The 27829-nt window shown below is 39.4% G+C and overlaps 1 protein-coding gene across 2 annotated transcripts in view; it reads right to left on the bottom strand.

Moving 5' to 3' along the window:
• Positions 1-27829, bottom strand: part of DMGDH (dimethylglycine dehydrogenase) — a 61823-nt gene that overhangs the window by 10629 nt on the left and 23365 nt on the right. Inside the window, exons 8-16 of one of the 2 annotated variants that reach the window (XM_045197907.3) lie at positions 23250-23419; positions 22711-22864; positions 20885-21050; positions 20269-20399; positions 18753-18970; positions 17012-17169; positions 14727-14786; positions 8693-8721; positions 7027-7364 (exon numbers count right to left, since the gene is read on the bottom strand). In XM_045197907.3, coding sequence (XP_045053842.2) covers positions 7361-7364; positions 8693-8721; positions 14727-14786; positions 17012-17169; positions 18753-18970; positions 20269-20399; positions 20885-21050; positions 22711-22864; positions 23250-23419 — 1090 coding nt within the window. In that variant the 3' untranslated portion in view covers positions 7027-7360. Of the gene's footprint in view, positions 1-7026; positions 7365-8692; positions 8722-14726; positions 14787-17011; positions 17170-18752; positions 18971-20268; positions 20400-20884; positions 21051-22710; positions 22865-23249; positions 23420-27829 lie in introns of those variants that run through there. The other variant, XM_024563558.4, reaches the window with a different exon arrangement.

Here is a 27829-nt window from a genome sequence, read left to right as displayed (position 1 = left end):
ATCTAACACCCACATAGATGAAAACATTAAGTAGATTTTAAGTGAAATGTAATTACTCATCTATTATTAGCTCTTTTAAAACCACACATATTAGCTAAAAGTATACGGAAATGAAATAAACCAGGAAATTATTGGTCCCAATTCTCAGGGCAATGGAGAGTTCTCAGATGTAGCTAAAGTCAAATTCAATAGTGGAACCTCAGCTCTCTAACTTAATTCATTCTGGAAAACTGTGCGAGAAGAATATGTTGGAAAACTGAGTCTCCTTTGTCTGTCACCTGGGAGACGAGTGACCAAGCACACAGGTATCAGCATGAGTGTTGTCCAGTAGAGAACTGAGACTCGGGGTTTTGTTAGACAAGTGGGACATATTTTCCATGAGCACAGTGACAGGGAACCAAATTGTTGGAGAACCAAGACATTCTGGAACTGAGGTTTGACTGGAGCAGCCGAGGGAAGCTTCTCCCACAGAGACAGTCAGGCTTTCCCAGACCAGGAGAGGAATTATAAAAACCTAAGTTTTGGACCTTTTTTGTTTCATATATTTGGAGTGTATACCCATTAGAAAATTCAAGGAAGTCATCAGTTTGATATAATTTTTGGCCCAAATCCCTTTAACCTAAATATCAAGAGGTTCCAAAGGCATAAGGCAATCACTGTAACATACTGGCTCCCAAGAAAGCCCCCTTAGAAACCAGGCGCAGCACTGGGGGTGGAATTTCGCTCCTACTTTTACAGACGGGAGAGAGCCCCCACTGCATGTGTTTTTTATGGCTTTTGCCATAAAGTCATTCACTGTTAAGGAAAATATTTACTTTTCAGTTTTTGAGTCTAATGATTCAAACAAAAACTAGGCAGTGGACTTGTGGCTTTGTCTGTCGTACATCCATGTTTAACTGCATTAGCAACATTACAAGATAGAGTTTTCATAATAGTTTTCGTCTCTCTAGACTAAAGTGAGAAACACCCACTTGGTGTTTTTAGTATAGCACTCAAGTCTACATGGAAAGTAAGCAATTATCAAGGAAAATGAGAAAAACATGAAGAAATGAAGTCTCACCAGGGACCTGAGATCTTTCTTGCAGGGGTCTTCAAAAAACTTTTGAAAGAATTTTATCTATAGCTCTTTCAAATCTAAAAGATTTTAGAGTCAATTCAGTCAGGTGGAAGGGAACTAACATTTATAAAGGTATCAAATGTTCTTTATCTCAGTTAATACTTATAACAAATTTGTGAGGTGAATAGTTTCTTCATTTTGGAGATGAGGAAACTGAAGTGCTTACAGGTGAAGCAACTTGTTTAGTTGCAGAACCAGTAAGTGGCAGAGCCATGATTCAAACCATTCGACAAATACTTACGAAGGCCCTAGTAATTATTAGACAGTTCTAGCCCTAACAATTCTTGGCCCCTCTCCTCAGGGGGCTCACAGTCCAGTTGAGGAAGCCTCCAGTCTTATGGGGTGTGATAAGTACCTCACTGGTAAGTACAGGGGGCTATGAACAGGTGCTCCCAACACACCCCTAGCTTTAATTACCACCTTTTATATGAATCATCCAAATCCATACTTTCGGACCAGAGGTCTCCAAAACCACATGTTCAGCTGCTGCCTGAGGCTCTCTACTTGGATGTCCTAGAGCTCTGCAACCCCACAAATCCTTCCAAACTCCTCCCCTGTACTCTCTTCACATATAGTCCTCTTGGGGTCTCCACCCTACCATCTTAATATCACTCACACCTCTTTCTTCTCCATCCTATGGCCACTGCCTTAGTTGAAGCCCTTGAGATTTCTCCACTGGATTTCTTCAATAATTGGGAAAGTGATCCCCCCAGGACCAGGCTAATAGCCTTTTAATTTGCTTTTCATCACTCCTTACTCAAAACCCTTCAATGGCTTCCCAATGTCTCCAGGATACACTATAAATTCTTTTTTTTTTTTTTTTTTTTGAGAGAGAGAGAGAAGCAAAGGGGGAGAGAAACAGAGGGAGAGAAACATTAATGTGAGAGAGAACATTGATCAGTTGCCTCTAAGATAGGTCTCGACTGGGCACTGAACCCACAACCTTGGCATGTGCCCTGATGGGAAATCGAACCAGCAACCTATCGCTTTGTGGAACAACACTCAGCCAACTGAGCCACACCAGTCATGGCGCACTCCAAGTTCTTTAGCTGGGTAAGTGAGACCCTTCATCATGAGCTCCCAGCATTTTCCACCACACTCTCTCAACACTGCTTTCAACAATGTAATACTTGCTCTGCAGCTGTTACCTGCCAGCCCTGAGCTAGGTGCTGGGCATAAAATGGTAAACAAAACACATTGTGCATCGTCAGAACTGTACTTATGAAGTTTACATTCTGTTCAAAAGGAGAGAAAGGAAGGAAGGAAGGAAGGAAGGAAGGAAGGAAGGAAGGAAGGAAGGAAGGAAAGAAGAAAGAAAGAAAGAAAGAAAGAAAGAAAGAAAGAAAGAAAGAAAGAAAGAAAGAAAGAAAGAAAAGAATTACAAGCTGCAACATCCTATAAGGAGAATGTAGCTGCAAATTTTCTTTTTTAAATTATCAAATAAAATCCAACAATATAGAAAAACATAACACATAACTAAGTGGGTTTTATTCCAAAAATGAAATGTGGGTTAACATTTGAAAATTAATAAATGCCATTCACCATTCACCATATAAAAAATAAAAATATATGATTATTTCAATAGATGCAGAAAAAGCACTTGCCAAAATCTAATATCTCCAATTAAAAAAAAAAACCTTTTAGCACTAGAAATAGAAATAAATGTCCTCAACTGATAAAAAGCACCCTGTAAAACCTGCAGCTATCACCATACTCGAATGAAAGACTGAATGCTCTCCACTTACAACCAGGAACAGAGAACCACGCCTGCTTTCACCGCTTCTATTTAACTTTGTTGAAGGAGGTTCTAGCCAGTTCAATAATGCAAGAAAAAGAAATAAAAAGCATCCAGATTAGAAAAGATAAAGCAAAACTTATTTATATACTTATTTATTTATATATTTACTTGTATACTTATTTAAAAACTTATTTTATAGAACATGATTGTCCACATAGAAGAGCCAATGAAATCTACAGAAAAGTACACTATTAGAACTGGTCAGTGAGCTCAGCAAAGCTATAGAACACAAGATCAACATACAAAACCCAACTGTTTTCTGTTTACTAGCAATACAAAACTGAAAATTGAAATTAAAATTTCCATTTATACTAGCATCAAAATGCAAAAAGATTACCTAAACAAATTGAGAGATATACCTTGTTCATGAGTTGGAAGGCAAACTCACCTATAGAATGCAAAACCAATCAAAATCTCAGCAGGCCTTTAAAAAAAAAATAAATTGACAGGCTGACTCTGACATTTATGGAGATTCTGAGGACATAAAACAGGTAAAACAACTTTAAAGAAGAAGAACAAAGTTGCAGGGCTATCACAACGTGATTTAAGCTGCCATTATCAAGACAGTACGGTAGTGGTATCGAGAAGACCGATACAGATGCTCTTCAAATTACTATTCATTGTAAGTTGAAATGTATCAAAAATCTATTTAGTACACTTAACCTGTTAAACATCATAGCTTAGCCTAGTGTACCTTAAACATGCTCAGAACACCCACATTGGCCTACAGTTGGGCAAAATCATCTGGCTACCAATGACCAGCATCACAGGGAGTATTATATAGCATATCGCTAGCCTGGGAAAAGATCAAAACTCAAAGTGCACTTTTGACTGTGTGCATATTGCTTTTGTACCATCAAAAGTTGAAAAATTTTTAAGTTGAACATTCGTAAGTGGGGGATCATCTGCAGATCAATAGAACATAGTAGAGTCCAGAAACAGACCAAAACACATATAGACAACTGATGTTTGACGAAGGTACACAAGGCAACACAGTTCAGAACACTAGTCCTTTTAACAAATGGTGCTGAAAAAAACTGGATGTTTATGTGCTAAAAAATAAACTTCATATCTTGCACCAGATACAAAAATTAAGTAAAAATGAGTCATAGGCATAAATGTAAAAAGATGATAAAACCCCTAGGAAAAACAGCAGAAAATCTTTGTGATTTTGGATTAGGCAAAGATTTCATAGATATACACCAAAAGCATGATTCATTAACAAACAAATAGATATGGACCTTAAAAATTCAAAAAATTAGAGTGGGGCGAGAGGTTCTGGCCAAGATGGAAGTGTAGATGGAAACCCTTTGCTTCCTCACACAACCGAAAGCAGGATAACAATCAATCTAAAATCAATAAACAGCCAGAAGTGCCAGAAAATCAAACTGCATGGAACTCCGACAACCAAGGAATTAAACAGTTGACCAGACCAACCAGGCTGGTAAGACAGGTGGACCATGTGGGTGGGGCTGATTGAACAGGAAACTGAGACTCAGAGCTCACTGTAGACTACAGCGGGGGTTGCTGTGGTGGGAGAAACTCCGTCTCCCATGAGGGTTCGTTGGAAAGTGGGGCTAGAGAGGAGCAGGGGAGCTGCATTGTTCCTTCCCTGTCCCCTCCCCCACAGACAGAGCCACAGCACAGCAAGTAGGGTTGCCCTGCCCAGATGAATACCTAAGGCCCCTCCCCCTTACACCTTAACAGGTTAAATAGACAAGGAAATATGGCCCAAATGAAAGAACAGAGCAAAATTCCAGAAAGAGAGCTAAGCGATGAGGAGATAGCCAACCTACCTGATGAAAAATTTAAAGCCCTGGTAATCAAAATGCTCACAGAACTGACTGAGCTTGGTCACAAAATGAAAGAACAAATGAAGGATACCCAAAGTGAAATAAAGCAAAATATTCAGGGAACCAGCAGTGACAGGAAGGAAACCAGGACTCAAAGCAATGATTTGGAACAAAAGGAAGAAATAAACATCCAACTGGAACAGAATGGAAAAACAAGAATCCAAAAAAATGAAGGGAGGCTGAGGAATCACTGGGACAACCTGAAACAATACAATATCTGAATTATAGGGGTGCCAGAAGGAGAACAGCAGCAAGAAATTGAAAACTTATTGGAACAAATAATGAAAGAAAACTTCCCCAATCTGGCAAAGGAAACAGACTTCCAGGAAGTCCAGGAAGCCCAGAGTCCCAAAGAAGCTGGACCCAAAGAGGAACACACCAAGGCACATCATCATTAAGTTACCGAAGATTAAAGATAAAGAGAGAATCTTAAAGGCAGCAAGAAGAAAGGAGACAGTTACCTAACAAAGGAGTTCCCATAAGACTATCAGCTGATTTCTCAAAAGAAACCTTGCAGGCAAGAAGAGGCTGGAAAGAACTACTTGAAGTCATGAAAGGCAAGAACCTATATCTATGATTACTGTATCCAGCAAAACTATCATTTAGAATGGAAGGGAAGATAAAGTGCTTCCCAGATAAGGTCAAGTTCAAGGAGTTCATCATCAGCAAGTCCTTATTATATGAAATGTTAAAGGGACTTATCTAAGAAATTGAAGATCAAAAACTATGAACAGTGAAATGACAACAAACTCACAACTTACAACAAATGAACTTAAAAAAAGAAAAACAATGAAAACAAAAACTAAGCAAACAAGTAGAACAGGAACAGAATCAGAGAAATGGAGATCACATGGAGGGTTTTCAGTGGGGAGTGGGAGGGCAGGAATAGGGGGGGAAAGGTACAGGGAATAAGAAGCATAATTGGTAGGCATAAAATGGATGGGGAGAGGTCAAAAATGGTATAGGAAACTGAGAATTCAAAGAACTTATATGTACAACCCATGTACATGAACTAAGGGGGAGAATGCTGGAGGGTTGGGGGGTGCAAGGCAGAGGGGAGATAAAGGGAGAAAATTGGGAAAACTGTAGTAGCATAATAAATTAAATATACTTCAGAAAATTCAAAAAATTAGCCCTGGCTGGGTAGCTGAGTTGATTAGACCATTGTTCCAATACTCCAAGTTTGTGGGTTTGATCCAGGTCAGGCCCATACAGGAATCAACCAATGAATGCATAAATAAGTGGAACAACAAATCTCTCTCTCTCTCTCCCCCCCCTCTAAAATCAATGAATAATTTTTTTAAATTAAAAAGCTCTGTTCTTTGAAAGATATTATTAGACAAATGAAACGACAAGACACAGACTGGGAAAAAATATTTGTAAAGCATGTATCTAATAAAGAACTTATACCCGGAATACATAAAGAACTTTTAAAACTAAACAAGAAAAGAAAAGAAAAGAAAATGATTAAAAATTAGTAAAAGAGTTGACCAGATACTTCACATAATAAGAGATAGGGATGGTAGACAAGTACATAAAAATATGTTCAATATCACATCATCAAGGAAATAAATTAAAACTTTGATGAGGTACCACTACATGTCTCTTAGAAAAACTGAAGTTAAAAAGACTGACCATTGCAAGTGACTGGCAAAGTTGTGGAGGAACTGGAACTCTTGTATACTGCTGGTAGAAATGTAAAATATAAAATGGTATGTCACTTTATAAAGCAATGTCTTAAAAAGTTAACACATACCTGATATTTTATCCACCCGCTTCACTCCTAGGTATTTATTCAAGAAAAAAAGAAAGCAGTTGTCCATACAAGTACTTGTACACAAATGTCCATAGCCATTGTATGTGTAACAGCCTGAAGCTGGAAACAACTCAAGAGTTAATCAAGGAGTATATAAACAAATCTGGTATATATGTCTCCTAGTATCAAAAGAATGATGTATTGATACACATAACACCACAGAGGAGTCTCAAACTAATTATATTGAGTGAATGAAAACAGACAAAGAGTACACAGTGTGTGATTACATTTATATAAAACTCTAGGAAATGCAAAGTGTCCACAGTGCCAGAAAGTCCCTCAGGATCACGTGGGGGTGTGCCTTTGGAGGGTTTGGAGGTAGAGATTGCAAAGGGGCATGAGCAAACTTCTGGGGATGAGGAACATGCTCGCCATCTTCCTCGTGGTGATGGTTCCACAAGTGTAAACATCATTAAAACTTATCACATGGTATACTTTTAATATTTCAATTTATTGCTCATTTAGTTAAGCTGTTACAATAAAAATAATAATAGTAAATAAAAGCAATCTAGATAATCACTTCAATTCATTCCTAGACCAAGGTACATGGACTTCCAAATTATAAAGCAGTCAACTAACCAGCACATTTAAGCTTGTAGGGTAGAATTATTGTTTCATAACAGAAACTGGGTAAAGGTGAGGATGATGATTCAATGCCTGCTACTTTGATACACTCTGAATACACTCTGAAAGATGTTTCAGGAATTATAAGCTTTATCTCAGCCTAGGTTTTTCTTCCTCTTTTCTTTCTTCCCGTTCTATTTCTTCTTTATCATTCAGCTACAGAAATGGGTAAGAGAATAAGGATGACTTAATTAAAATGACACAGCTATGTGGCTCATTTAGATAACGTAGCATCGATATCATCAACAACTGTGCTAGCTGGTAGTTCCTAGAATTTTAGACATGGCAAGGGAGCCTTTATTTCCCAGATTAGTAATCGCATGCACAAAAATGAAAGTATGTGGCTTTCCCAAGCCCACATAGCTAGAATCTGGTGATTAAACAAAATTACTGCCAGTTCCAAAGAAGGGGGGGAATGGAATGTATTCACCCACAGACTAGCCAAAATGGGTCATACATCGACCGACTTACTGCCGATCCACTCAGATTCTACAGCACCTGCTTCTGATAAGTCTACCTGTTTCTCTGCTTTCCTGTTTATTCCTAGGACCCCAGCAGGCATGAGGTTAAAAAAAAAACTAAAACAGTGGTTCTCAATCTTCACTGCATAATAAAACCAAGAATCCTAGACACTATTATCACACCCCCATGCCCAACCAGTTGGTTTGGGGTAGGTCAGTGTTCTCGAACTTGAGTGTGAATCAGAATCTCCTCTCATAGATACAGAGAACAGACTGATAGTTGCCAGAGGGACGGGGGTGGGGACCTGGGTAAAAAAGGTGAAAGGTTTGAGAAGTACAGGTGGGTAGTTACAAAGCAGTCAGGGGGTGTACAGTTCAGCATAAAAAATACAGTCAATAATAGTATAACAACTATGTATGGTGCTAATATTGTAATAACCACGTATGGTACTAGAAATATCATGGGAAACACTTTGTAAAGTATAGATTGTCTCACCACTATGCTGTACATCTGAAACTTATACTAAGTAATATTGAACGTAAAGTGTAATTGAAACAATTCTCTTTTAAATAAAAGTCTCCTGGAGGGCCCATTAAAACAGACTGTTGGGCCTCCAGTTTCTGATTTTGGGGTCTGGGATGGTACTCAATACCTTGCATTTCTGACAGATTCTAAGGAATATTGATGTGCTAGTCTGTGAGCCACACTTTGAGAACCACTGGGGCACAGCATCTGTAATTTTTTGAAAGTTCTCCAAGATAGAAAAGTTCAGCCAGTTGAAAATCATTGATTTGAAAAAATCATTCTCAATCTTTTCTGGAATCATCTGGGAAATTAAAAAAAAATACTGATGCCTGAGTCCTTACCCCCAAGATTCTTTTTAAATTGATCTGGGATGCAGCCTGATCCTCAAGATTTTTTAAAGCATCATAGAAAGAAGTTGAAGAAGATACAAATAAGTGAAAATGTATATTGCGTTCACGGATAGGAAGAATTAACACCATTAAAATGTTCATACCGACCAGTGTGGCTCACTTGGCTGGGTGTCGTCCTGCAAAAAGAAAGGTCGCCAGTTGGATTCCTGGTCCAGGCACATGCCTAGGTTATGGGCTCAGTCCCCAGATAGGGCATGTATGAGAGACAACTCATCAATGTTTATCTCTCACATGGATGTTTCTCTCCCTCTGTTTCTTCCTCCCTCCCCCTCTCTCTAAAAATAAATAAATAAATAATGTAAAAAATATTCATACTACCCAAAGTAATCTATAGATTCAACACAATTCCTATTATCAAGACATCAATGGTATATTCCACAGAACTGGAACAAATATTCCAAAAATTTACATAGAACCACAAAGACCCCATACAGCCACAGCAATCTTAAGAAAGAAGAACAAAGTTGGAGGAATCATGCTACTGGACATCAAACTATCCTATAAGGCCATAGTAATCAAAACAGCATTGTGCTGGCATAAAGACAGACATATAGATCAATGGAACAGAATAGATAGCCCAGAAATAAACCAATGCTTTATGGTCAAGTAATATTTGACAAGGGATGCAAGAACATATAATGGGGTAAAGATAATCTATTCATTAAATGGTGTTGGGAAAATTGGACACATATGTGCAAAAAAAATGAAGCTAGATCACCTTCTTACACCACACACAAGAATAAACTCAAAATGGATTTAAGACTTAAAGACTCAAAACCATAAAACTAGAAAAAAACATAGGAAGTAAAATCTCAGACATTTCTCATAGCAATATTTTTTCTGATATATTGCCACAGGCAAGGGGAACAAAAGGAAAAATGTAAACAAATGGGACTACATCTAAATGAAAAGTTTTACACAGCAAAGGAAACCATCAACAAAATGAAAAGACAACCTGAATGGGGGAACATATTCATCGATGAGACAAATGATAAGGGGTTAATACCCAAAATTTATGAAGAGCTTACAAAACTCAACACCAAAAAAAACAAACACTCCAATTAAAAAATGGGCCAAGGACCTGAATAGACATTTCTCCAAAGAGGACATACAGATGGCCAATAGACATATGAAAAGATGCTCAACATCACTAATCATCAGAGAAATGCAAATTAAAACCACAATGAGATATCACCTCACACCTGTCAGAATAGCTGTAATCAATAAATCAACAAACAACAAGTTCTGATGAGGGTGTGGAGAAATGGGAACCGTCATTCACTATTAGTGGGAATGCAGAATGGTGCAGCTACTGTAAAAAGCAGTATGGAATTTCCCCCAAAACTGAAAAAATGGAACGGCCTTATGACCCAGCAATTCCACTTTTGGGAATATATCTGAAGAAACTCGAAATACTGATTCGAAAGAACATATACAGTCCTATGTTCATTGCAGCGTTACTCACAATAGCCAAGAGTTGGAAGTAGCCCAGGTGCCCATCAGTAGATAAAAAAGCTGTAGTATATTTACACAATAAAACACTACTCAGTCATAAAAAAGAATGAAATCTTACCCTTTGTGACAGCGTGGATGGACCTGGAGAGTATCATGCTAAGTGAAATAAACCAGTCAGAGAAAGACAAGTACCATATAATTTCATTTATATGTGGAATCTAATCAACAAAATAAATGAACAAGCAAAATAGAAACAGACTCATGGATACAGAGAACAGACTGACAGCTGTCAGAGGGAAGGGTGATTGGGGGCTGGGTGAAAAAAGTGAAGGGATTAAGGAAGTTAAATCAATTTTAAAAATGAAAATAAATGAAAAAATACTCTGATGAACATAGTGTATGGAATGTTGGTAGCTTTTTTGAAATATTATTACAATGCCATTTACTGAGGGCGCATGGTGGCAAATATTGCTGCAAACAGAAAGACAAAGCACTGCATGATGTAAAGGAATCATACTCCAGATGATTCTAATGCAGCCAAGACTGAGAGTCACTGAAAATGTCCTGCCTCTTCAGTTCCTACTACTACTTAACTAAAATCTCCCCCAAAGAGATGGGTATTTTACCACTATAGCATATTAGAAATTCGTTTCTAACTTGTTGTCTGTCAACAATGATTAAATTCCACTTGGATGTTTTAAAAGTGCTAATATGTATTGACTACTTAGGGTGTAGTAGGCCTGGCAATAAACTCTTTGTTACTGTAGTGCTTTTTGTTTTGTTTTGTTTCCTGAATAGCTATGCTTTAAATAATTTTCCCTCAAAGAGAGAGCCTGTCTTTTCTAGAATCAACATTGTTTCTAACTTGTGATTACTATATATTACATTTTATCTCATTTCTACTGGTTAGAAGCCCAAGTCAGTAAGAGAGAGGGAGAGGAGGAAGGTGATGGGGACCTCATAGACAAAAATATTCTGATCTGCTGAAACACATTACATTCAGTTCTTGATTCTCTGGGAATCTTGGCCAAGACTCTCTGGAAATGCACAAATATGCAGTCATTCCAAGAGAAAAATTCCAAGAATACATATGACTCAATTTTAAGGCGACTAATTTTCCTTTTGCTCTTGATTAGTGCATTTCTTTCATTTCCAACTAAAAAAAAATGTCACTATTTTCCCCCAAAGTAACTTCTTTTGGAACAAATTCTAATACTAGTAACAACAATGATATTAATTGTTTCAGGTAAAGGGGTTCTAGCTGAGGAAATTTAATAGTGTATACAAGTATTCAATTATTTTTACCGGCATCACTGTTGTGGCTAACACTCCCTCTCCAGGCCCTCTGCTCACTCTCCACGAGATGGCACTGTTCTGTGCTGCCAAACTACCCTCCCCGCGTGGATGGTGTTTTCATAACTAATGTTGAGAATGTTTCTTACGTCCTTAGTTCCTTAAATACCATCTGTTTCAAGTTTCATGAGATCTGAGAGCCACCAGGAGCTCTGTCTTTAACTTTTAGACCTGTGGTCCAGCAACGTGTCTAATAAATGAACTTAATAAATGTTGACTCGATGGAGGAATTGTAATGCCACCAGGGAATGAAGCTCAAACAAGTCTAAGAATCAAGCAAGGCAAGTGTCATCACACCGTCTTCCTTTGCCATCTAAGACTCCTTCATCATTTTATTTTATTTTCCCTACTTTTGTACCTGTTTCCCAAGAACTCAGTTCACCCTGATGGAGCCTAACGGTCCATCTCCTCACTCAACTATTTGCCTTCTTAAATGGGCAAAACAGTTATTCCATTCCTAGCATAAGACACAGAATTTGTTATAACAAGAAATGATTATGGGAGGTATCAATTAATAAAGTTGAGCCATGTAAATTCTGTGATATATGTTCCCAGAAAACGGAATTCCTGCGCAGTTATTCAAGACTGATAAACTCTTCATGGGAAGAGACCTTGCTGGGGAAAGGGCTGGGTGAGAAAGCACTACAGTGAGGTCAGAGCTCCACCCGGGCCAACCCTGCTGGCCGCACCTAGGTCTCTCTGCCTCTCTGTGCTTTAGTTTCCTCGCCCTCCAACGAGGAGGTGGTGCTGAGTGATCTCCAGGGGCCCTCCTCGCTGGGACACCATTGCATCGCTACGTTTTCCTTAGTATTATGGCTTATTAACAATACTGTAAACACTTAAGGGCCAAGTAGGGAGTTCTACACAGAGGCATACCAGGTTTTACTGCTGTTCACTTTACTGCGCTTCGCAGATTTGTGTTTTTTACAAATGGAAGGCAAGGCTCTCCACCAGCAGAAAGGTTGCCCCTCGCTTTATCGCAGTACTCAAGTATCAAGGCCTTGCCTTCAACTGGTAAAACAAACCAACCAACAAACTCCTCCCCAATAAAACCACCACCAACAACACAACATCTGTGAAGAGCAATAAAGCAAAGAGTAATAAAACCTGGTATGAATGTAGGATCTAAACAAAGTTGATCCAACCGATTCACCTGCCTTCGAAATTAGCAAGCATCACTATGGCTAGGCAGACACCCACTAACCACCTGAGTGAATACAATTGAAAAAAGACTGGCTCAGGTAGCTCCAGGTCCTTGTGCTCGCGAACTTTCACCTGATGAAAGCATTAGAAATTGACTTTGTGACACCAGAATGAGAAGCCACAATTCAGAAATCATAAAAACACTCCATAAATCAAAATCATTATCTGCTAAACAACTAACTTAATTCTGAGCTGAGCTTTGGTTATTGAAATTATTTAGAGGAACTAATAAATATGTAATCCACACCTGCTTATAACCTGCTTATAAAGGGAGCTTTAAAATCCACTTTCAATACAAAGAGATCATTTATTTGTGCTTTATTCCCCCCAAATAATACCCAAACACTGAAGCAAAAGAGATAGTTATCTATTTACCTGTTGGTGACCAAAAACAGAACATCAGTGCTTTCAAGAGCCAGGCCATTTTAATGCTTATTTTAAACAGTTAAACTAAGACTTCTGTTACCAGAAGGGGCAATCTGCTGCTAGGGGCTGCTTGAATCCCAAGCACCTGCTTCCTCTGGTCTGGCAGCAGACGGTACATCGTAAAAATAAAAGTCAGGGGGAATATGCACAGAAAGATACTCTTTAAAACCTGTTAGGAGAAGGCTCTTTTTCCTAAAATCTAATACTGTAAATATACATGTTTATGCTACTATCTTAGCTCAGAATTTGGGGACTGATGCGGGGACGTTAAAAAAGTTTCCTTAGCCTGATTCATATGCATGTGCTCACATATTTCCATAGGATGGGAAAACAGCCTTTACTTCAGCTTATTAGCACCTAAGGCAGGACAGTTTGTTCTTGGAACTCTCACAAGAATCCTGATGAGCAGCAGCTGCTTTTCTAACCTACAACCCAACCTCAACTCTACCACGTCCTTTTATAGTAACCAAGACACTGCCTAATGGGTGCGAGTCAGCTGGAGCTGCTCTAAGAGTACCGCAGGCTGGGTGGCTTAAACAACAGGAATTTATTTCTTACAGTTCTGGAGTCTAGCAAGTCCAAGATCAAGGTGCCTGCCGATTCAGTCCCCCTATAAGTGTCCTCTTCCTGGCTTGCCCTCTTGCTGTGTCCTTACATGGACAGAGAGCGAGCTTCTGGTCTCTCTTCCTCTTCTCATAAGAATACAAATTCCCACATGGGGACCCCACCTCATGATCTCCTCTAACCCTAATTACCTCACAAAGGCCCCTCCTCCAAATAGCATCACATTATGGGGTTAAGGGCTTCGAAACATGAATTTTGGAGGGGCCCAACATTCTGTCCATAACAATGAGATGTCTTCCTATATATATTTATTGGCTTGAATAGATGAGCTAAGCTGTAATAAATTAGCCTTAATATGCTTTTCCACAATAATTGTGTAGGGTGGTGCTTCTCAAACGTTAAGTGCATCCAAACCTCCTGCAGCTTGCTAAAAGAGATTTCTTGGCCTGCCCCCCAGAGATTCTGATTTAGTAGGTCTGGGGTAGAACCCGAGAAACCGTATTTCTAACAAGCTCCCAGATAATGCTGATGCGTCCTGTCCGAGAACTGCACTTTGAAAACCACTGATGTATGAGTTCCCTTTAGAATGTTGATATCAGTTATGATTCTCTGGGCCTGTACTGGCTTCCCAGTAAATACCGTTTTCATGCTGAACACATTCAAAATGTGTCATTTGCTTATACCCAGGTGTTGCAGTTACACACAAAGATGCTTAATAAGCAGATGGAAGGTCTGCCGAGGCGAGGCTGCTCCGTGCTCTGAGCACCCAGGGAGAGTCAACTAATGCAGTAAGTCTCGCTAGCTGACGTGTGGCTCACATGTCACCAGGTTTTACCAAAATGTCTGCTGACCTCTTATCCTTATTTATTTTTATCTCAGAATGCAGATTTTGTCTTTAAAGTTGCTGGATTCAGCTATATCACCTCTACTAGCACACTGCAAAAGGTTGAACAGATAGCAAATTTTGACGAAGCTTAATATGGAGCACTTGAGCAATGCTTAGCATTTCTGTTCAACTCCTTTGTCCAATATCACATGGTTACATTGTAAAGCAAGGCTCTGTCATGAAACAAGATAATTTTAAGATTTATTTCAAGTACACTTTGGAATGTAAACATACCTTATTTAGCTTTATAAAATATTCCAGTCCAGCTTCCAAGGGATTTGTATCACAGTTCATCTAAAAGGGAAGCAAACATTTTAAATCTTAGATGAGTGCAAATCATTTCAGTAACTTTCATGTATTATTTTTTTAGGAAAGAATATTTGTTGATTTTGAATATAAATTGTGAAAAAAGAAAGTCATGGATTGGTCTTTAAAGTGATTTTTTAAATCTAAAATTCAAAGGTACCCTTTTAGTTACTATTTCAATAGCAAACTAGAAACTAAAGTTCACAGTTTGTGTCCTTGGCTGTTATTATAACAAGTATCTGAGGAATGCCAAACACGGTGTTCCTTCCAGAAACACGGCTTTCATGTATGTGTTTCTATGTAATAATTTTGTGAAATTAGGCTTTGAAAAGTTATGAAGTAATTTACTTATCTTACAATTAGCCAGGAATCAGGATAAGTAAAGGAGAAAGCAGATGGTAGGAAAATGACTTCTACAGAGTTCAGGAAAAGAGAAAAGAGAAAAATAGAGGTTGAATCTCAATCTTTTCAAATACAAGTGAGTTATTACAACATACTTCAAATCAGAACTAAAGCCACTACTTGGGATTAGACTTGAAGTTAATGGTTTTTGTTTGTTTTGTCGTTATTGGTCTCCTTTGCTCCAAGAGAACTTGTCTAAACCCCATAAAAGAGTAGCCAAACTTTTTTAAAAAGACAACAGAGCAACAGTATAAACCAGATGAGTAATATAAACTCGCTTCACATAATATAAAACTTAGTTTCATATTTTCTAATTAATTTGAGCAACTCTAAAATTATTTTGTATCTGCTTGAGGTTTCAGAATTTTTCTGGGAAAAAAATTAAAACAAAGCCCAGAAGATTGATTGCTGTAATAACACTAGAGGGCGTGCTGGCACTGCTGGGAAACCGAGGGACCTGGTATGGGAAAAGCTCTTAAGAGGACCGCTTCCTGAGAGGAGGCATGAGATAAATAAAAAGGCAGGAGGGTGCAGAAATGCCTAACTCCAAAGGCTGCTTCTGCTGCTTCATTCCCTGGGGAGCAGAGTGGGGACAGGACTTTCTCTGTTTCCCTCCCTGCTGCAACCTTATCGGAAGGCTGGGAATCCCTTAACAGAGCGTCTCTCCTGCAAAATGACAACCTGCCCCAGGGCCCTTGCTCTTAACAGTGGTGGCAGGAGGCTGCCCTCTCTACCTCAAAGCCCACTTGCTTCTGCCTACAGTTTAAAGGCCCAAAGGGCCCTGTGTCTGCTTTCAAACTCATTCTGCTCTCCAGTTAAATTCATTCTATTATTCACTAGGCACTTTGTAGACTATCTAATATCTACAGCTCTGTTGGAAAAAGATTGTCTCTATTTTATAGACGAGTAAACAGAGGCTTTAGAGAGTTAAGGTCACCTATGCAGTAGAGGATAAACTCAAACCCAAGAGACCCCACTCTACAGTCCATCCTTTACCACGATCACTCACCTTACCTCTCAAGCCTAAAACCTCAAAGTCTTCTAAGAAAAAACAAGGAATCTGAAAAAACTAAGGGGTCCAGAGACAGCCTGCTACATGGGAGATCAAATAGGAGAACAGAGTTTGAGCCATAGTTTGGCCACTTCATATTACCTGGACCAAGTTGTTTACTGTTTCTGAGTACGATTGTGGGCAGATTGCCGATAATGTAGACACCCTGACTCCCAAACCCTCTTCCCAGAGTCACCAATAATCAGAGTGCTGAGAAGGTAAGGGAAATCATGCATGTGAAACAGTGTGTAACTAGACAAATAGAAATGCTTCGTTCCCATTATTAGTGGTAGAAGTAGGCTAGACCACACATCCTAGACCATCAACCGTGCTCCTTGGAAAGATGCCTTTTGTTGTTATTTCCCCCGAAGGAACTTGGTACGAAGAAAATGAGAATGGGCAAAATGACAGAGGAGGAAGAATTTGAAAGGTGGGGAGGGCAGGCTCCCTTGGAGCAGCCACGAACCCACACACAGTCAGAGATGGATGTCCAGGGCTCTGGGCCAACAGGAGGAATCAGGCAGAATAACCATTATGTCATCATTCCACTTCACTTTCAACTGAGAAATTGAAAAGAAAAACCTCTCCCCTAATTAAATAAAGTTATCTAATAATACATAATTTCTCCCACAGTCAGAACCAATGTTAAAGCAATAAAAACTAGCCTTATAAAAATAAAGAATAAAAAAATAAAACAAGCCCTCATATCAAAATCAGATACAATAAACAAAATTTTAATGAAGATGCTAGCACTTCAAACCTCTGACCCCCAGGCTCTGAAAGCTTTCTCCAGTCTTAAGGCATTCATGGCGTATGTTCCAAAATTGTCGATTCCCTCCTCCTGGCCTGCATCCATGATGACGCTATACAGTGCTGCAGAATCTTCTCGTCTGTGGTACAGCTCCCAACCCAGCTCACCTAAAATAAACCCACAGGTGCCACATCAGGTAGGAACAGTGGTCACTAGGCTTAACACGCATTAGCTAAAAACCATAAATGGAGAGATTTCACTTATGCAACATAGATATTGCTGAATTTTAAAAGACCAGTTCACTTAAAAAAAAAACAAACAACAGTTGCAACAAAACCCCTGCAAAGAAACCTGTCACATCACAGATGTGTTAGTGCCAGTCTATCTCTCACACAGAGGGCAATATTCTAGGACCCCTCTTCACATGACATGGAGAGACTGTAATGCAGGAGTTACCGTATTTTTAGGACTATATGACACACTGGACCATAAGACACACCTAGGTTTTAGAGGAGGAAAATAGGGAAAAGAAATTTTGAAGCAAAAAATGTGGTCCTGCTCCTGCTTCCTGTGACCCCGCTCCACCACTGCCCTCCCTACCTCAAGCCAGGTAAGCTACATTTGCACTATAAGACACACCCCCCTTTCCCTCCCAAATTTGGGGGGTGCATCCTATAGTCCGAAAAATATGGTAATCTGGACCCTGGACCTCAACTTATCATAATGTTGAGTAATTAGCATGGCATAGTTTATCTAGTTGCCTCTTAATCACAAGGTTTAAAAAAGTAAGCAATTATCATTTATTCAAATGATCATCCTACTTAGTCATTTATTTCCTACTTCCCCACTTAGTCATTTATTTCACCATTAGAGCTGTAGGCAAAAATGGATGAAATGAAACCCAACCCAGTCTGCTTATTTTTTAACCTGATTGTGCTTTGTTCTGGTCACCATTTGGCCAAGGTTAGCGGGAAAGGGGTGGGGAAAAGGTACATGGACTCTGGGGAAGGGCTATGGGTGTTATACTGTGTGTTGCCCTGGCCCCCCAGTGTCAAGGGTGGGTGGAGACACGTTTTTCCAGGACAACACCAGAACATGGGCAACAGGTAGCTGAACAAGTGCCTGGGCACCAAGTACTCCTGGGAAGAGACAAGGAGGTCTGGAGGAAGTTAGAAGTGAACCCAGAGCACCAATGGGGAACTAAAGAGTATTCATTCAACTCTGTTTTGAATACCTACTTTGTGCAAGGGTAGGTGCTATATGAAGACTTCCCTAATGCACTTACAGTCTAGAAAGAAAGCTGGAGAGCAGGGATGCTGTAAGACAGGTGCTGATATATTCAAGATGGGAGACAGTCTATGGGAGGTGATCTCGAATGTTCCAGTTAGAGTCAGCTGGCCCAAATATTGTGTCAACCCTTCCAATATTCCAGCAGCTGTCATCTCCCCTTCTCTCATCTACCCTTACAGATGGTGGGCAGCTATAGCATAATCGAAAATCTGTGGAATTACTTTGTCAGACTAAAAAGTGAATAGACCAAGTTGTCATAAAAGGTGCACAGGAGAAAACTTCCTCCAAAATTGTACTGATGAGAGAGAGAGAGAGAGAGAGAGAGAGAGAGAGAGAGAGAGAAAGAGAGAGAGAGGTGACGGGGAGTGGGGGAAGGGGGGGTGGAGAGGTGGGGGAAGTGCATTTCTGCATTTAAAAGTGCATTTAAACTTTAGAGACTAGGTTATTTTCTGATTCTTACCAGTGTAAGATATCCTAATAGCAGTGACAGGAATGTTGGAAACTTTTAAAGGTTTGGTTTGCAGAAACTTGAAAATGTCATCGCTAAGATCTTCAGAGGCCAGTTTCTGAAGGACCTTTCTTGCATGTGGCCCTGCAACTCCAAGAACTCCAAGCTCATCGGTTACATTTTTAATTTCAACATTGTATCCACCTCTGACTGCCTCTTCTTCAATCCATCTGCATTTGAGCCATAAACATTGTGTTAAATTTTGCTTGAATAACGCATGTTGGTAACACATTATTTCCCTGAAGACATACTCTGTGTTTAGAATTACCAGAAAGTCCCCAGAATGGTGTTTCACATAATCACCTAATTTTCAAATTTGAAGAAACTGAGTCTCAGAGAGGTTAAGTGACTCTTTATAAACCACCCCCTTATATAAATTGGGGGTAATTTTTCACAGTATAAAAGGATCCTTCAATTTAAATGAGCTCTGCCACATAATTCTTTTAAATAGTGACAGCCCTATTGCATTTAAAATAATGACTCAATCTTCAAAAATGAATTTAAACCCAAATTTTCTCTAATACCTGTACGCAGAAGGCACATCCGTGCTGCCAAAAGTTAACAATGTGCCTGCCAGCAGACACAGACTTGCTTTGACAATCACAAGGAAATATAAAAACTCTAAAGAGTAGTTTCAATTTCTGTCTTGACGCATCACTGGGACCCGGTGATAGAGTTCGTTGGTAATTTACGGAGCAGTCCCTGGAACTACACAGGTCTATCATAACACAATCATCTGGATTTACACAAAGGTCAGCTACTAAAATGGCTCCCAATACATCTTGCATTGGAGGATGTGATTTGCATAATTTCACAACTATAGTGAGAATCTATCTGTCAGAGTCAAGATTTCTCCTGCCCAACTTTTATGGCAATTCTGTCTATTCACTCCTAGCCTTACACTTATTAAACATTTTTGGAATCCTAGACTAAAGACTACAGATCTTATAGCAGACTAAATAGTAGACTAAAGATCGATGTGAAGGACCGACTTGGCAGGTCAACAATTTGGATCCAGCCGTGGAGCAGAGAGCACGAAGCTTGAGCAAGGGAGAAGCTTACTGACTGTGAGCATCAGAGTCAGAAAGCCTGGCTTCAGCACGTTACTGTAACCCAAACTTCAGTTTCCTCATCTGAAAACGGGAATAGTATATACTATGCAAATATATACCTATTAAGGGAATTAACTAAGATACTATGTAAAAAGAATTATGACACATTGATTATGCTTAATAAATGGGAGTTGATATTATTAGAATCAGTACACCTTGTAGAAGGATTACCTTTTAGTGGGGGGCAGGGACAGGGTCCCCCACTTTAAATAATTTCCTATAAAGACATGAAGTTTATTTGAAACAAGGTTTAAGAATTAAAGTTATACTTTCAACTACTGGTAAAAGAAAATCTCAGCTTAAGATCGAGTCAATGTTTAATCCATATAAAATTTTCTTACTAGGTGAGCACTTACCTAAGATCATGAAGTTCTGATCCAGAACCAGTTATTAATAGGAATTCCCCAGGGGACTGGTGAGAAACAGTCAACTCAGCGTATACTCGACCTTTTGGAGTTAACATGTGACTTATATTTGTGAAACCCACCTACACAAAAGAATTTAAAATTATCTCAGGATGAAACTAAAATCTTACGTATCCTTTTAAAATAACATAGATACAAAAATGTGGCTGTCAACAATGAAAAACATCTGAATTTTATCACTTACATCAATTGTATGAATTATTTTTAAACCTAAACCCAAGATAAATTTTGAAGTTCTCAGTTTACATTACAATTATTTGTCATAAAAACTGTACCTCAGTCAATGTTTTAACTCCCACTGACACAATTTAGCAAAGTCATAGGTTCCATGGATGATAATTCATTCAACAAAATTTAAATTTAAAAATTAGCTAGAATACTCTTGACCAATTGAAGAGTTCTAGCGTTCATACAGAAATCATTAGGTGAACTAAAGTAACATATTGGGGTTTGGTTTTGGTTTGGTTTGGTTTGGTTTGGTTTTTTAATGAGAGGAGAGTTAAGCAGACTAGTATCCTGGACCTTGTACCATTAGAAGGTTATTTACCTTTGGAATGACATTTGCAAAGAGATGGTCCAATAATCTGATAGCATCTTGGCCTTTGATGTTAAACTTGCCAAATGGTGACAGGTCAATCACCCCTACTCTTTGCATAACCTGTTGATACTCAGAGCCCACAGGCTCAAACCAGTTCGTGCGGCGAAAACTTGGCCTGAAACACAGTTTGTGATAAACAACTGTCATTCATTTTCAGAAAATTACAGAATAAGGATATTTTAATAAACCCCATTCATCTTGTAAATCCCATTTGGAAAAAAAATATGACCTAAAATTCTGGTCTGTAAATCATATGTGTATGTTGGAATCTGTTTTTAAAAGTTACTCATATGTCCCTTTGACCCATTTCATAGTGAATAGAGTATTTGTCAACTAGAAAATAAGATGGCAGTCGTGGGCTCCCAGATCTGGAAGAGAGCTTAGAAGTCAACCAGTCCCGGGGTTTTGCACCCGATTGCATACGACGGTCCCCTAAGGAGCATTTAAAAGGAGAAATTCTTTGGATCTAATTAAATCAGAATATGTGGGGGTGGAACTGTGTTGTCCAGTGCTTCTCAAACATTAATGCAAATACAAATCACTTGCACTTGTTAAAATACAGATTCTGATGCAGCAGGTCTGGGGTGGGGCCCAGATTCCAAATTTTAACAGGCTCCACACCTGGACTAAGCAAGGATCTGATCCGACATCTTCATTTTTTTTAAAAAAAGACACAGTGACTCCCAAGGACTTTGCGTTATTGAATGACAGAGTTGGCCCTGGAACAAAGGTCTCCTGATTCACTGCACAGGATCCTTTCTACCTTATGGGTACGATGTGGACTTTCTCATGTGGTATTTTAACTTCAGAGTAGGCTGCTGAGTCTGCAAAATGAGTTTTCAGTAGTTTAATTATTAAAATAGCAGAAGAGACAGACCAGACCCAAACAGCACAAGGTGAAGAATAGATCTGGCATTTATACGAGTCATTGAGGAAAATCCAAGCCAGTATTTTGCCCCCAGATAATCAACATTGGCTGCCTGGGGAGCCCCAATTCATTAATCAACAACTGGCCGTCTGCTGTATTTCGCACCATTTAGATATGGTCTTAAAGTAGACATCGAAGCCTGTTTCAATAAGCAAAATGACAAGTTAAAAAATAACTTAATTTCTAGATTTGCTATATGTTTTCTTTTGTCTTATAAACTCTCGTGAAGAAACATATATAATCACTATTAATTCCAAGTATAATCAGGGCATGTAATCCAAGTAAAACAATGGCAACAACTTTAGCAGAAATCACAGAATTTTCTCGCAACATTTTTTGTTTTAGCTTAACCTCAAGTGCTAAGTAAATGATACTCTCCCCTAATTTATCGACAGCGCATCAATTTGCATGACTCAATGTGCACACAGTAGGATCGTTGCTTTGAGCTATTCCTTGATAAATAGAAGACCTATGTATCCACTGTGTTTTCATAGTACGTGATTCAACCAGGCATCCTACTCTGGAATAAAACTTCAGGAGCCAAGTGAAGGCATGTGGGGATTTGGAGGGGGTGGGAAGTTTCCTCTGAGCTCCTGGAAAATGCCCAGCGGAGGCTTCGCCAGGGCTGGCTGGAGGATTCTTGAAGCCAAATGGGTCCTAGATGTAGGCCAATGTCATGAGGGATAGACTAATGCTTCCACTGCCAGAAAATAAATGTCATAGGAGTGGGGTGGAGTGGTAGGGTCAGAGGGGAGAAGTGGCACTGGGGTCCCCCTGATGTCCCTCCAATCTACCTCTGAAACTGCAGTGGGCAGCTGGAGCCACAGGCAGGTTGTCATTTACTTACCTGTACCCAGTGTCCTGGCCCGGCTTGTAAAACCAGTGTGGCTGTTCCCAGCCTGCGTGGAACCCCATGGAACAATTAGACTCCAGGGTTTTATAAAGCCCACTGACTCGCTGAGTTGGCCTCCCAGCAAACCGTTCTTCTTTAGGATACCCAACTGAGAAAGGAAAATGAGTACTTTACTTAGCACATAACCAAAGCCACAAAATACTTTGAAGGGATTCACAAAGTGGAAAACAGTCCTTACAATCCAGAAGCACATATATGTAGTAAATTTATGTTAAAAATACCCTAAAAACTGTCATTTTTATTTTGATCATCAAAGGGAAAAGTAAAAATAAATTTAAAACTGAAAATCATTGATGCCCCACACATTAAATATATACATTAATATAGATTCCTTGTTGCATCTTAGAGGCACAAGGCTTTTGGGAAGGCCTAACCACTCCCAGCAAAGTGCACAGAATAAAAAGCATCTGAAGTCAGAGGCGCTGTGAGTCAGTTTGTACATACTCTGTAGACGAGAGTAGTTCGCACTTTACCAATATTGTTGAATCCATATGACTCTCTTGCTTTGGCCTCAGTGTACTGAGTGGTTGTCCATTTGCCATAGCGATTGGGATCCAGTTCTATCAAATCAAAAGGGGGCTCTCCATGCAGGATCCAGTCACTGAGATATTTCCCTACCCCGCCAGCGTGAATTATGCCGTATCTTTAAAATACAGAGATAAATATACTATTAATAACACATGTTATTTTCAAACAACAAAACATGTCCAAATATTTTACAGGGCCTTAAAATTGGGGTGTTCTGTGCCATCCGGAGCACATAGTCTATGGAATCTTTATGCTATAATTTTTTCCTCAAAAAGAAAACATATTTAGGCATCCAAATTAAATGTGCCTGACTTTATAACTAGTTTGTTCGCACAGTTTCAAGAACTGCACGCTGGCAAAGTAGCCTAGCACACTTACTTAGCTAGTAACGATGCTCACTTTAGGAAGATGGGGTGGAGGAAGCAAGAGGCAGATGTAGCTGGTACCTTCTTGATACACCTTTTGATCTGTGATTATCCCGATAGGAAATTTGCAGGAGCAATATGTACACTGTGGAGTGGAATGCTCATTTCTTCTCTGACTCAGTTCAGTTCTGGGCAGGGATCCTGGGCCATCATCTTAGAAGCATTCAGACAAGAGGCACTCACCCCAGAACTTGTGGGGAGGAGGTGAAAAGGAGGAATGGGCCCTGTATTTTGTAACTGAAGGGTCACTTAGTGTAGAAGGTGGGCTTGTTTTCTATTTCCATGTGAAGATGCTTTAAAAGCAAGAGCATAATTATGGCAAATGTGTGGTACAGATGGAGGAATCATAATTTAAAGTTAGCTATGTGCTGTTCTCCCCACTCTTGTCTCAGGAAGGCTTTTGCCATGGGTTTATCCCTGGTTTAAGAGAGGCTTCTGAGGAATTGGATGAGCACGAAGTTATGGAGGGATAACCAAGAAAAGGAGCTACGTGAGCAGGTCTCTAAATGCAAGAAATCCCAGTACCCCAAATAACAGCAACTTAATAGCCAGAAACACAGGTTTGAAGTGCTTGGGAGGACCTTAGCAGACACTAGGAATGTTAACTGACTTTTCCCACCCAAGATGCTACTTTTGCTTTTTTATAAAAATGAATGTCTAAGTTTGTTATAAGGCTATTTCTCAAGCAGAATAAAAAAGCAGCAATTGATACTTCCTTTGATATTTAAAAGAGAAATACAGGTCACCCAAATTATACACAATCTCACTAAGTTTCAAGAAAGCAAGAAAAATTATTACATATATATTTAAAATAATTATGAAATATACACTTAAAATGTTTATTAACTTACCCAGGCCCAATATATGAAATACAGTAGTTGCCATTTTTGAGAGCTAGAGATACTGTTCACAAGACTGGAAGCTGTATAAAGTTTTACTGGCTTATTGAAAGTGCTTACCATGGTCTAGGCACTGTTTCCATCTGACATGTACCAGCTGATTTATCTTTAGCAACTCTATTTTACTAATGAGAAAACCAACCTGCACAAAGGGGTTACATAAGGTCACACATATGCAAATTCAGTCATCTGACCCTAGTGTACACACCCTGTGATTGGACTTCACTTCTTCAATGGTTCTACATCTTTTGTCAGACAAGACCCGCACAACAGGAGTCCCGTCCTCGGCAGACTCCGTGGGCACAGCCAGGGTTGTTCTTTGGTTTCCTCCGGTCTCATCGCTGGACCATCATATTCTTTCCCTTTCGGTAATGCCCATGTGCAAACAAATGGGACAGGGTGCTTTATTTGGAGATAATCCTGAATCAAATGTAGTTTCTTTTTTAAAAAGTAAATCTTATACAAACCTCTACCCTCTAACCACTAACACTTTATATGTAAACTGCCACACAACTGAGCGTTAGGCAACATCTATTGAGAGCCACTGACTTAGTAGCTAAAAGTATCAACCAGAGAATTAAGGAGATCTGGGTATGATTCCTGTTCTACCAGTATGAACTGTGTGACCTTTGGCAAGTTGTGCAACCACCCCAAGCTTTAGTCTTCTCATTTTCTTATGGTGTTGATGAAGACTTCATTCACATGGCACTTAAAAGCACAGAGTAGGCAAGCAACACATGGTGGCTGTCGGGTCCCTTGTGTAACCAACAAGAGAGGATGGCTGTGCCCACTTGGTAGGAATTTCATAAGGAAGTAATGTGGGAAGTGGAAGTGGAAGGGAACACGATGAGGAGAGCTAGGTTCTCCTTCCATCTCCAGCGTTAACTGCAGAACTTGCTTCTTCCCGAAGGCCCAGCTGCTATGTGTTTTGAGTGTTTGTGTCTGCTTTTCGTGACAACTCTGTTGACCTGTCAGATATTCCGTCTTAAAGCACTCTCCCCTCATCACATTTGCTGCTTATAGTCTGTTCCAAGTCAAGAAACTAGATTCAATTCAACACAATTCATTCCACATTTTGGGGGGGCACTGTGTTAGTCACCCAGAAGCAGAAGCAATTACTAGATTGTGACAAAACAAAAGTAAAACAGCTTTATCAGAGGGTAATCTGTGAGTGAGGTACTCGTATGTAGACAGCTTATAAACACCCATCCCATAGACTGGTTGCAGCAGAATGACAAACAACATAAAAACAAAGATTCCCGGGTGCCTCTCCAGACTGCTGAATCAGAACCTATTGGAGTGGGGTCCAGGAACCTGTTTGCTTGTTAATTTTCCAACTCAACACATCTTTCATGGATTCGAGGGACAAATAGCAGACATTTACAGCATAGCATAGATAGCATAGATGTTATCTATGTCTGCTAGACATAGATAACATGCAAAGGAGAATGAAACACACACAAGTGACTAACCGTAAGTTGAGACTCTATTTTGAAACATTCTCAAGAGGTGACTGGTTGGTGCTCAGCCAGGTATGGGCACTGTTGGCCTTCAGAGCCATGGGATGGATCACTGGTATGAGCTGGGAAGGGGCAGCCAACGTGACCCTTCCATCACATTGCAGAAGACATAGCTACTGTGAATAATGCTGTGATTCTGCCGTGTACAATGTGCTCCCACGTTCTTGGCCCAAACCTTCAGGAAAAAAATCTTCTGTTTTAATTTTTTAATTCAATCATTTATTTATTTATATTTAGAGACTTGTTTCTTTGTATTATAAGGGAATTTTAGCATTTATTTTTGATATATTATGGTACAAGAGATTTTATGTAACAAATAATTACAAAATACAAGAGCAGGTACAAGGTATTTCAGGTACTACCCATGTATAATGCACATCTTTCTTTTTCCCTCAAAAATTTGGGGGGAAAAGTGTGCATTATACACAGCAAAACACAGTACATCTTTACAAATAAGTGTCTCCAGAATTTTCAGGTAGATACCCAGAAGAAGGATTGCTGGGTCACATGGGGGTTCTGTTCCTAATTTTCGAGCACACTCCAGATAAGAACCATATGATTCCCTAATATATAGGATATTAAACAATAGGCAACAGACAGACAAACAAACAAAACCTCATTGATATAGATAACAGTATGGTGATTAGCAGGAGGGAAGAGGGTTGAGGAGGATTTAGAGGGTAACAGGGCTCAAATACATGGTGATGGGAAAAGATTAGATTTCAGGTGGTAAGCACACACCAGACTATACCAGTCTTATTGTAGAGTTGTACATCTGAAATTTATATAATGTTATTAATCAATGTTACTTCAATAGATTTAATTTGAAAAAAGAACAAATACACATTCTGGACTTCATCAAAATTAAAAACTTTGTGCTTCAATAGACAGTATCGAAAAAGTGAAAGAACCCACAGAATGGGAGAAAAAAATGCAAATCTGGTGAGGGTCTTGTATCTAGAATAAATAATCTAATTTTTAAAATGGGTAAAAGATACAAATGGACATATCTGCAAAGTAGGTATACAAGTAGCATACAAGAGAACCACCTCCACATGCAGACCCTGTAGGGTTACCTAGGCCCTCCGTTACATTACCCCTTCCAGCCCCTATCTCCCTCTGGTTTCTTCCCTCTGGAGGTCCCACAGATCCAAAGTAACACTTCAAACCCAACCTAGCGAAAATGACACTCATTAGTTTCCTGGTTATCTCTCTCCCCATGGTCTTCAGCATCCAACCAAAGTTCAAGTTAGAAAAGTTGCCATCATTTGCTATCTTTGTCTCTCCCTCAGGACCCAATGCAACTAATCACCAAATCTAAATAATTTTCTCTCCTGTCTCAGTCCTCACTGCTGCTTCCTTTGTTCAGGCCTCAGCTTCTCTCCCACTGGCAGGCCGGCACCCCAACCCGCCTTGCACCTCTGGTCAGATCTCACTGCCTTGTTCTCGGCCGTAGCCCAGGACACAGCACTAGCTGGAAATCACCAAATAGTAGTTGAATAGATGGTCAAATAAAATGGGGAAGGAAAATAGAATGTTAAAAGTTGTGATATGATAATAAATGGGGTTTAATACTTAATATTAATATAAATATTAGTATTTACCAAATTAATGGCATCAATATTAGAGATGAAACAGCAAATGGGTGATGGACATAAATGTAAGCAAAGTGATAAATCAT

The sequence above is a fragment of the Desmodus rotundus genome, chromosome 1 (assembly GCF_022682495.2).
Source record: "Desmodus rotundus isolate HL8 chromosome 1, HLdesRot8A.1, whole genome shotgun sequence".
NCBI classification, from domain to species: Eukaryota; Metazoa; Chordata; class Mammalia; order Chiroptera; family Phyllostomidae; genus Desmodus; species Desmodus rotundus.
This window is presented reverse-complemented; position numbering and strand designations above follow the sequence as displayed.